Source organism: Panulirus ornatus, chromosome 41 (genome assembly GCF_036320965.1).
Source record: "Panulirus ornatus isolate Po-2019 chromosome 41, ASM3632096v1, whole genome shotgun sequence".
Classification (NCBI taxonomy): domain Eukaryota; kingdom Metazoa; phylum Arthropoda; class Malacostraca; order Decapoda; family Palinuridae; genus Panulirus; species Panulirus ornatus.
Genome location: NC_092264.1, coordinates 265,560 through 277,500, shown reverse-complemented (window position 1 = coordinate 277,500; position 11,941 = coordinate 265,560). Strand labels below are relative to the sequence as shown.

Genomic DNA, 11,941 nt, shown 5'->3' with positions numbered 1-11,941 from the left:
ATATATATATATATATATATATATATATATATATATATATATATATGTATATATATATATATATATATATATATATATATATATATATATATATATATATATATACTCCTTTCACCCTCCTGCATGTTCAGGCCCCGATCACACAAAATCCTTTTCACTCCATCTTTCCACCTCCAATTTGGTCTCCCTCTTCTCCTCGTTCCCTCCACCTCCGACACATATATCCTCTTGGTCAATATATATACTTTTTCTTTCATACTATTCGCCATTTCCCGCGTTAGCAAGGTAGCGTTAAGAACAGAGGACTGGGCCTTTGAGGGAATACCCTCACTGGCCCAATTCTCTGTTCCTTCTTTTGGAAAATTAAAAAAAAAAAAAAAAAAAGGGGAGGATTTCCAGCCCCCCGCTCCCTCCCCTTTTAGTCGCCTTCTACGACACGCAGGGAATACGTGGGAAGTATTCTTTCTCCCCTATCCCCAGGGAATATATATATATATATATATATATATATATATATATATATATATATATATATATATATTTAGAATATTGTTTGTGGTGAGTCTTTATGTATTATATTATTATTAGTTGTATATCTAACATCTTTAGTAACTAAACCCGTTACGTAATTGTTGTAACCATTTTGGTATAGGTAGTTGTCTAAGAGGGGTGTGAATAGTAAGTTGTTAAAAGAGTTGTATTAATTGATGATGTTTCAATGTGGGGGAGAGGCTGTGTGTGTGTGTGTGTGTGTGTGTGTGTGTGTGTGTGTGTGTGTGTGTGTCATTGATCTTGTAGAAAGTAACTTTATGAGAATGGTTGATTTTGTGGAATTTTTAGATTTTGTAAAATTTCGTGTATTTTGTCAGTTAAATAACCATGGTTGATTTTTAGGAATTTTAAGAATTTGTTTAATAAAGTGTAATATGTCAGTTAAATAACCATGGTTGATTGTAAGGAATTTTTATATTTTTAAAAATTTCGTGTAATATATCAGTTAAATAACCATGGTTGATTTTGAGAAATTTTAAGTGTTTGTTTAATAAAGTGTAATATGTCAGTTAAAATAACCATGGTTGATTGTAAGGAATTTTTATAATTTTGAAAATTTCGTGTAATCTATTAAATAACTATAGTTAATTTTGAGGAATTTAGAATTTTGTATAGTGTAATATGTCAGTTAAATAACCATGGTTGATTGTAAGGAATTTTTATAATTTTGAAAATTTCGTGTAATCTATTAAATAACCATGGTTAATTTTGAGGAATTTAGAATTTTGTATAGTGTAATATGTCAGTTAAATAACCATGGTTGATTGTAAGGAAATGTTAGAATTTTGTTTAATTTAGTGTAATATTCTATCAAATAACCAAAGTATTAGAATGTGAAGGTGAAAAATACATGAGGACATTTTTATTTTGTTTTCGGAAGGTGAGTGTGACTTGGCGACGAGGGAGGTTAAATGGCATATGTTGAATGTGAGAGAGATGGAGTGTGTGAGGTGTGTGGGCCTGAGGTGTTGAGCGAGTGCGTGGTCATGTGAGATGAGTTAAGGAGCTGGCGGTGAGGTGTTTGACCCCTGTGGTGGTGGTGGTGTGGCCCTTGGCGACGTGTGTGTATGATGTATGTCTGTATGTGGCCACTGGCTGGCCTCTCTCGGAACCTGTGTGTGTGGTAGGGTTTGAGGGAGGCGGGTGTTGGAGAGGCGGTGGGGGTGAGGATGAGTGAGGGAGGCGAGTGTGGGAGAGGCGGTGGCGGCGAGGATGTGTGAGGGAGGCGAGTGTGGGAGAGGCGGTGAGGATGAGTGAGGAAGGCCAAATTTGGGAGGCAAGTGTTGGAGAGGCGGTGAGGATGAGTGAGGGAGGCGAGTGTTGGAGAGGCGGTGGCGGCGAGAATGTGTGAGGCAGGCGAGTGTGGGAGCGGCGGTGGCGGCGAGGACGATTGAGGGAGGCGAGTGTGGGGGAGGCGGTGGCGGCGAGGGAGGCCAAGAATGGGAGGCAAGTGTTGGAGAGGCGGTGAGGATGAGTGAGGGAGGCCAGTGTTGGAGAGGCGAGTGTAGGAGAAGCGGTGGCGGCGAGGACGATTGAGGGAGGCCAGTGTTGGAGAGGCGGTGGCGGCGAGGATTAGCGAGGGAGGGAGGCCAGGTTTGGGACGCGGGCGGCGGTGGGTAAAATATACGACGGCGCGCGTGCGTGTGTGTGTGTGTGTGGCAGCGGAGGGTGCAGATAGTGCAAGAAAGGGGAGGTCCCCGCCCGCCCCTGTAGTCTGGGGGCCCTGTAATTTAGCCGTAGTCTGGGGCCCCTGTCATTTAGCCGTAGTCTGGGGCCCCTGTAATGTAGGTGTGAGTGGGCGCGCGCTACGAGCCGCTGGCGAGGAGCTGGTCTGAGCCAAGTGATGATTTGAGGAGGTTTTCTGTTGGCTACTGCTGCCGAGTTACGTAATTGACAATGATTTGGTACGATATATATATTTATATGTAATCTCGGTTTTGGAATAGTGGGAGCTGCCGGTATGGTATCGCTAGTTAAATATATGGTATAAGATATTCGAATCGTATCGTAGATTTTATAGCTGTGGGAGAATTACCGACTTATGTGGACGTGGCAGATGATGCTCATTGCTGTTGTAGTTGAAGGGAGTGAAGAGAACGTCGGTTGGTTTTGGGGAGAGAACGGGAGGGGGGGTGAGGATGGGGAGAGAGGGGGTGAGGATGGGGAGAGAACGGGAGGGGGGGTGAGGATGGGGAGAGAACGGGAGGGGGTGAGGATGGGGAGAGAATGGGAGGAGTGAGGATGGGGAGAGAATGGGAGGAGTGAGGATGGGTAGAGAACGGAAGGGGGGTGAGGATGGGGAGAGAAAACCGGGAGGCGGTGAGAGAACGGGAGGGGTGAGGATGGGGAGAGAACGAGAGGAGTGGGGATGGGGAAAGAATGGGAGGAGTGAGGATGGGGAGAGAATGGGAGGAGTGAGGATGGGTAGAGAACGGAAGGGGGGTGAGGATGGGGAGAGAACGAGAGGAGTGGGGATGGGGAGAGAACGGGAGGGGTGAGGATGGGGAGAGAACGAGAGGAGTGGGGATGGGGAGAGAATGGGAGGAGTGAGGATGGGGAGAGAATGGGAGGAGTGAGGATGGGTAGAGAACGGAAGGGGGGTGAGGATGGGGAGAGAACAGGAGGAGTGGGGATGGGGAGAGAACGGGAGGGGTGAGGATGGGGAGAGAACGAGAGAGGAGAATGGTAGGTTGTGTTTTTGTGGCCAATATTTTTTTTTTTTTTGGCGGGGAGACGATAACTCGCGGTTGTGACTGACACAGACGTATACAAGCTACGTCTTGTAGGAATATTTAGGGAAACGATTGGTTAATCGAGTACGATGTTGTGATATATAAAAACATTCCCTAAATCATTACAAACATATGACTGTTTTGCTGTTCAGAAGTGATTGACAGGAATTTGAAATAGACAAAACACGTTAACAATGCAGCTTGTCATGATGTGAATGTATGATTCTCTTGTTGCTCTATTCGGAAGTGTTGGATGTCATATAGCATCTAGCGTCGTGGGGAAAGATGTGGTTGTCATGTAACGGGAGAGAGGGAGTCACTGGGTTAATTGTTTCTTGAGAGGCGATTATAATGTATGGTCATGGTGGAAGACGTTATTGTGAATGGATCACTACTTGGGACCGAGTTGAAGTCTCTGTGTGACAGGGATATGATTACACCATTGGCACATATGTGTTGTTAGGATGAGTGAAGGAGGATAATGTTGTATTTTGCTGTAGTTAATATATAGTGGTGTGTATAGAATGTTTATGGTATGAGTTTGGGATGTGGCGGTGGTGTTCAGTGTGTTTCGAGTAGGAGGTGAAGGGCTGTGCAACATTATACAAGAAATTATTAGTTTTATGTTGTGTGTTGTATTGATGAATTATGTGTATATAAGGAAAGTTTATTTTAGTAACATTATGGGATTTATTTGTCGTAAAGTTTGTCCATCCAAGTAAATGTATTGTTATCTATTATAGGTAAAGGCATAGTTTTAGTTAATCGTAGTGACTAAGTGGGTGAGTGGTGATTGTGTGAGGTGTTTAAGATGATGAAGGAGTATTGATCTGTACATTGGTTTTCAGAGGACCGAGCTTTGAGATAGCCAGGAGAGGATAGTGAAATTTTGATCCATCCATAAAAGGCATATTCGGCTTTCTATGTTAAGTAAGGAAATTCCTAATAGACTGTGGGCGATGCTATGGATGATGGTGTCAGTGAATAGACAGTTAAGGGAGGGTGGCAGTATTGAGGATGCTGATGATTTCATTGTGTTTAAAGATGAGGTTAAGAGGTGGTATTGAGGTTGAATGTTATATATGAAATTGCAGGAATGACACCATTAGTTGAGAATGGCATATATGCTGGTAGTGTGGGGTTGGATGTGAATGTATGTATAACAGATGCATTGGACGTGGGAAAGTGGTAGAATAAAACTGAATGTTGTTACAGAGTACAGGTAGAATGAAATTAAGTTGTAGTTACAGAGTAGCTGTGTATTTTAATGGTATATGTATCTAGAGGGGTTATTTGCGGCTGACATAGAAATTAGCTTTTATCTCAAATTTGTTTTGCAAATGAATATGAAGATATGTCTTTTTTTTTTTTGACAGGACGAAGGAGGCGCAGGAGGTGTATGAACGCGCCTTGTTCTACGACAGTACGAACCCAGATATATATTATAATGTGAGTAGCATGCTTCAGGCTGCAGATATGGCCCTTTCAGTTAACAGTGTTGCACTTGTTGAGTGACTGAAATGATAAGAAAAGTGTATAAGTGTTTGTAGTTTCCAATATATCAGTATCATTAATTGCATGATGTGAGGCTGTGCATGTGTTTGGCATTTGTTTGTTTGGATTTGCTTTGTTAGCATGGTTTGTGGATAGTCTGTTCTAATTATTTTAAATTGATATCATTTGATTGATGTCATATAACTGATATGTTTGTGTGAGAACTATATGTTGCATATTTTTGTACATTTATGTGTTTGCTTTAACAACTTATTTTGTTCATATGTATATGTGTTTACAGCATGTGATCACTTTTGTGATTAAGTTAGTAATTTATTATGAGTGCCACCACATGGGCAAAGCACACCCCAATCAAAGCCCTGTTGGGTTGAAGCAAAAAGAGTGAAAGAAAAAGAAATTAATTAATCTAGGTTCTGGCAGTGTCCACAGACATGACCCTTAATAGAAAAAAAAAAAAGGGTGTATGTGAAAAGACAAAAGGAGGAAGAGACAGGAAAAGTGTGGGGTTTTAGGAGGAAATGAAATGGACAAGTGAGGAATGGTGCCAGCTCAGAGGCACACCCTCGTAGAACACGAGGATGTATGCCAACCAAGAGAGTACTCTGAAAACCTTGATGTAGGAGAATATAGATGGTGTAGGTTAAGTGTGAGGTGATGGGACTTAAGGATTCAACTCAAAATTGTCGAGGGTTGAGCTATAGGAGAAGAAGGTGGCAAAAAGAGCGGTTTGATTCATCTTAGAATTAGCAGAATATTGATGGTGTCTGGAATGAGGAGGAAAGATTGAGTTATACAAAGTTTTTGGAGATTTTGATTGGTGTAAGGATCCAAAAGCACTATTAGTAGAAGTAGTTGTAGTAATCAGGTCAGCACAGTTTCTTCTATGAACGTGTTCTTGATTCAGCAAAGAACAGCTTTCCAATGATTGCAAGCAGAATTGCAAGGAAGTACAGTGGGTTTTTGGGGTAAGGGTTGAATTTCCTGGTCTGATACACACCAGCAACAGCCATCCGAGAAGGAGCAAGCAAACCACAAATGAGGGGCGGAAAATATTTCGAAGATGGGATGTAAGGATTTGCAATGAGACGCATGAGAGTTTTCAATACAAGAGAGTGTAGATGTCTTGGAACATCTGAAACATACGCCTGAATTGTCATCACATTCAGGATGATCTATACACCATTATAGAAGTTATTGAATCTCACCAGTGATGTTTGATAGTGAGAAATAAATTCATCCACTGGTCAGTGCCAAAGCTAGCAAGTGAAGTGAGAATGGTCCATTTTTTGCCTCACATCATAACTGGGAAATAGTTACCGTGTTCTTGGGTTTTTTTCCCTCACAGCATAACTGGGAAATAGTTACCTTCTTGGGGTTTTCAAATTAAAGTGAAAGATATCCCTGGGGATAGGGGAGAAAGAATACTTCCCACATATTCCCCATGTGTTGTAGAAGGTGTAGAAGCTAAAGGGTAAAGGGGAAGAGTGGTTTGGGAATGTCTTGGGTGTAAAGTCAGGGGTTGGTGAGAGGACAAGAGCAAAGGAAGGAGTAGCACTCCTTCTGAAGTAGGAGTTGTGGGAATATGTGATGGTGTAAGAAAGTAAATTCTAGATTGATATGGGTAAAACTGGAAGTGGATGGAGAGAGATGGGTGATTATTGGTGCCTATGCACCTGGTCATGAGAAGAAAGGTCATGAGAGGCAAGTGTTTTGGGAGCAGCTGAGTAAGTGTGATAGTAGCTTTGATGCACGAGACCGGATTATAGTGATGGATGACTTGAATGCAAAGGTGAGTAATGTGGCAGTTGAGGGTATAATTGGTGTACATAGAGTGTTCAGTGTTGTAAATGGAAATGGTGAAAAGCTTGTAGATTTGTGTGCTGAAATAGGGCTGGTGATTGGGAATACCTGGTTTAAAAATAGAAATATACATAAGTATACGTATGTGAGTAGGAGAGATGGCCAGAGAGGGTTATTGAATTATGTGCAAATTGATATGCATGTGAAAGAGAGACTTTTGGTTTTTAATTTGCTGAGAGGGACAGCTGGAGGGATGTCTGATCACTATCTTGTGGAGGTGAAGATTGTAGAGGTTTTCAGAAAAGAAGAGAATGTTGGGGAAAAGAGAGTGGTCAGAGTAAGTGAGCTTTAAAGGAAACATATCAAAGGAAGTACCAGGAGAGATTCAGTGCAGAATGGCAAAAGGTGAGAGCACATGACATAAGGGGAGTGGGGGAGGAATAGGATGTATTTAGGGAAGCTGCAATGGCTTGTGCAATAGATGCTTGTGGCATAAGAAGTGTGAGAGGTGGGCAGATTAGAAATGGTAGTGAGTGGCGGAATGAAGAAATATGATTGTTAGTGAAAGAGAAGAGAGAGGTGTTCTGACGATTTTGCAGGGAAGTAGTGCAAATGACTGGGAGATGTATAAACGAAAGTGGCAGGAGGTCAAGAGAAAGGTGCAAGAGGTGAAAAAGAGGGCAAATGAATTTTAAGGAGAATAGAAAGATGTTTTGGAAGGAGGTAAATAAAGTGCATAAGAGAACAAATGGGAACATCAGTGAAGGGGGCTAATGGGGAGGTAATAATAGGTAGTGGTGAAGTGAGAAGGAGATGGAATGAGTACTTTGAAGATTTGTTGAATGTGTTTGATGATAGAGTGGCAGATATAGGGTGTTTTGGTCAGGATGGTCTGCAAAGTGAGAGTCAAGGAAAATGGTTTGGTAAACAGAGAAGAGGTAGTGAAAGCTTTGTGGAGGATGAAAGCTGTCAAGGTGGTGATTTTGGATTTTATTGCAGTGGAATTTATTAAAAATGGGGGTGACTCTGTTGTTGATTGGTTGGTAAGGCTATTCAGTGTATGTATGGATCATCGTGAAGTGCCTGAGGATTGGCGGAATGCATGCATAGTGCCATTGTACAAAGGCTGAGGGGATAAAGGTGAGTGTCCAGATTACAGAGGTATAAGTTTGTTGAGTATTCCTGGGAAATTATATGGAAGGGTATCATTTGAGAGGTTGAAGGCATGTACATAGCATTAAATTGGGGAAGAGCAGTGTGGTTTCAGAAGTAGAAGAGGATGTGTGGATCAGGAGTTTGCTTTGTAGAATGAATGCGAGAAATACCTAGAAAAACAGATTTGTATGTAGCATTTATGGATCTGGAGAAGGCTTTGTGGAAGGTTTTAAGAGTATATGGTGTGGGAGGTTAGTTGCTAGATACAGTGAAAAGTTTTTTTCCAAGGATTTAAGGCATGTATACGAGTAGGAAGGCAGGATAGTGATTGGTTTCCAGTGAATGTCGGTTTCCAGCAGGGGTGCATGATGTCTCCATGATTGTTTGATTTGTTTATGGATGGGGTTGTTAGGGAGGTGAATGCAAGAGTTTGAAGAGAGGGGCAAGTATGCAGTCTGTTGTGGATGAAAGCTCTTGGGAAGTGAGTCAGTTGTTGTTCGCTGATAATGCAGCACTGCTAGCCAATTTAGGTGAGAAACTGCAGAAGTTGGTGACTGAGTTTGGTAAAGTGTATGAAAGAAGAAAGCTTAGAGTAAATGTGAGTAAAAGCAAGGTTATTGTGTTCAGTAGGGTTGAGGGACAAGTTAACTGAGAGGTAAGTTTGAATGGAGAAAAACTGGAGGAAGTGAAGTGTTTGAGATGTCTGGGAGTGGATTTAGCGGCAGATGGAACCATGGAAGCAGAAGTGAGTCACAGGGTGGGGGAGGGGGCGAAGGTTCTGGGAGTGTTGAGGAATTTGTGGAAGGCGAGAACATTATCTAGGAGCAAAAATGGGTATGTTTGAAGGACTAGTGGTTCCAACAATGTTATTTGGTTGCGAGGCATGGGCTATAGATAGGGTTGTGCGGAGGAGAGTGGATGTGTTGCAAATGAAATGTTTGAGGATAATATGTGGTGTGAGGTGGTTTGATCGAGTAAGTAATGAAAGGGTAACAGAGATGTATGGTAATAAGAGGGTGTGGATGAGATAGCAAAAGAGATTGTGTTGAAATGGTTTGGTCACATGGAGAGAATGAGTGAGGAAGGATTGATAAAGAGGATATATGTGTCAGAGGTGGAGGGAATGAGGAGAAGCAGGAGGCCAATTTGGAGGTGGAAGGATGGAGTGAAAAAAATTTTGAGCGATAGGGGCCTGAACATACAGGAGGGTGAAAGGCGTGCTAGGTATAGAGTGAATTGGAACGATGTGGTATACTGGGGTTGACATGCTGTCAGTGGATTGAACCAGGGCATGTGAAACGTCTGGGGTAAACCATGGAAAGTTTTGTGGTGCCTGGATGTAGAAAGTGAGCTATGGTTTCGGTGCATTACACACGGCAGCTAGGGACTGGGTGTGGGCGAATGTGGCCTTTTTTGTCTTCTAGGGCTACCTCACTGGGGAGGGGGGTGGGGATGAATGCTGTTTCATGTGTGGTCGGGTGGCAAAGGGAGTGGATGAAGGCCACGAGAGTGAATATGTACATGTATATATATGCATATGTCTGTGTATGTAGATGTATGTATACATTGTGAGAAGATGGAGTGAGTATTTTGAAGGTTTGTTGAATGTGTTTGATGATAAAGTGGCAGATATAGGGTGTGCGAAGTGAGAGGGTCAGGGAGAATGGTTTGGTAAGGAGAGAAGAGGTAATGAAAGCTTTGCAGAAGATGAAAGCCAGCAAGGCAGCAGGTTTGGATGGCATTGCAGTGGAATTTATTAAAAAAGGGGTGACCGTGTTGTTGACTGGTTAGTGAGGATATTCAATATACATATGGTTGATGGTGAAGTGCCTCAGGATTGGTGGAATGCATGCATAGTGCCATTGTACAGAGGCAAAGGAGATAAAGGTGAGTGTTTAAATTACAGAGGTATAAGTTTGTTGAGTATTCCTGGGAAATTATATGGGAGGGTATTCATTGAGAGGGTAAAGGCATGTACAGAGCATCAGATTGGGGAAGAGCAGTGTGGTTTCAGAAGTGGTAGAGAATGTGTGGATCAGGTATTTGCTTTGAAGAATGTATGTGAGAAATACTTTGAAAATAGATGGATTTGTATGTAATATTTTTGGATCTGGAGAAGGCATATGATCGAGTTGATAGAGATGCTCTCTGGAAGGTATTTAGAGTATATGGAGTGAGAGGTAAGTTGCTAGAAGCAGTGAACAGTTTTTATCGAGGATATAAGGCATGTGTACTAGTAGGAAGAGAGGAAAGTGATTGGTTCCCAGTGAATATTGGTTTGCAGTAGGGGTGCGTGATGTCTCCTTGGATGTTTAATTTGTTTAGGGAGGGGGATGCAAGTTTTGGAGAGAGGGGCAAGTATGCAGTCTGTTGAGGATGAGAGGGCTTGGGAAGTGAGTCAATTGTTGTTTGCTGATAATACAGGGCTGGTGGATGATTCGGATGAGAAACTGCATAAGTTGGTGACTGAGTTTGGTAAAGTGTGTGAGAGAAGAAGCTGAGAATAAATGTGAGTAAGAGCAAGGTTATTAGGTTCAGTAGGGTTGAGGGACAGTACAGTTAGTAGGTAAGTTTTAATGGAGAAAACTGGAGGAAGTGAAGTGTTTTAGGTATCTGGGAGTGGATGGAACCATGGAGGTGGAAGTGAGTCACAGGGTGGGGGAGGGGACAAAGGTTCTGGGAGCATTGAAGAATGTGTGGAAGGCAAGAACGTTATCTCAGAGAGCAAAAATTGGTATGTTTGAAGGAATAGTATTTCCAACAATGTTGTACGGTTGTGAGGCTTGGGCTATAGATAGGGTTGTACAGAGGAGGGTGGATATGTTGGAGATGAGATGTTTAAGGACAATATGTAGTGTGAGGTGGTTTGATCGAGTAAGAAATGAAAGGGTAAGAGAGTTGTATGGTAATAAAAAGTGTCGTTGGGAGAGCAGAAGAAGGTTTTGAGATGGTTTGGTCACATGGAGAGAATGAATGAGGAAAGATTGACAAGGAGAATATATGTGTCGGAGGTGGAGGGAACGAGGAGAAGTGAGAGACCAATTTGGAAGTGGAAGGATGGAGTGAAAGAGATACAGGAGGGTGAAAGGCATGCAAGAAATAGAGTGAATGGGAACGATGTGGTATATCGGGGTCAACATGCTGTCAGTGGATTGAACCAGGGCATGTCAAGTGTCTGGGGTAAACCATGGAAAGTTTTGTGAGGCCTGGATGAAGAAAGGGAGCTGTGATTTTGATGCATTACACATGTCAACTAGAGATTGAGTGTAACAGATGTGGCCTTTGTTGTCTTTTCCTAGCGCTACCTTGCGCAGGGGGAGGGGAAGGTGCCATTTCATGCATGGTGGGTGGCGACAGGAATGGATTAAGGCAGCAAGTATGAATATGTACGTGTATGTGTATGTATATGTCTTTGTATGTATATGTATGGATATGTTGAAATGTATAGGTATGTATATGTGGGTGGGTTGAACCATTCTGTCATCTGTTTCCTTGCACTACCTCACTAATGCGGGAGATAGCGACAAAGTATAATAAAATAATAAATGAAATAACGTTGAAATGTATATGTTTGTGTGTGTCGGTGTTTATGTATATACATATGTATGAGGGTGGGTTAGGCCATTCCTCATCTATTTTTTTGTGCTACCTCACTAACGCGGGAGACGACAATTAAGTATAATACGAATAGTACAGTGTTATATTGTGTCTTGTAAGTATAAATTTCAAGAAATGGTTACACACTTATTTCAGTGAAACGTTGATTCACGTGTATTGAGGAAATCTGTAAGCAGTGCTATACTGCAGAGGAGCAATGGAGTTGAATTCTAACGACATGCAGAGCCAAGGCTTGGCTCTGAACGATTATTATAGTTTTGTATTACTCAGAAACTTGAAATCTAATCAGGAAAACAGTTATAATGAATTGATTAGCTCTCAAATCCATATAATGAGTTAATTAGCTTTGAAATGATCCATATAATGAACTAATTAGCTTTGAAATAATCCATAGAATGAATGAACTAGCTTTGAAGTAATCCATATAATGAATTGGTTAACTCTGAAATAATGCATATGATGAATTGATTAGCTCTGAAATAATCCATACGGGGTGGGTGTAATACAAATATGAATAGAGGAGAATTTCAGAGTGGGTAAAACCATACCCCTAAGTGGGATTGACTGGT

The 11,941-nt window shown here is 41.9% G+C and overlaps 1 protein-coding gene across 1 annotated transcript in view; it reads left to right on the top strand.

Annotated features, from left to right (window-relative positions):
• LOC139761610 (protein O-mannosyl-transferase Tmtc3-like) overlaps positions 1-11,941 on the top strand; it is a 1,067,352-nt gene that overhangs the window by 949,691 nt on the left and 105,720 nt on the right. The window contains exon 13 of the mRNA XM_071685868.1: positions 4,661-4,733. Coding sequence (XP_071541969.1) covers positions 4,661-4,733 — 73 coding nt within the window. The remainder of the gene's footprint in view (positions 1-4,660; positions 4,734-11,941) is intronic.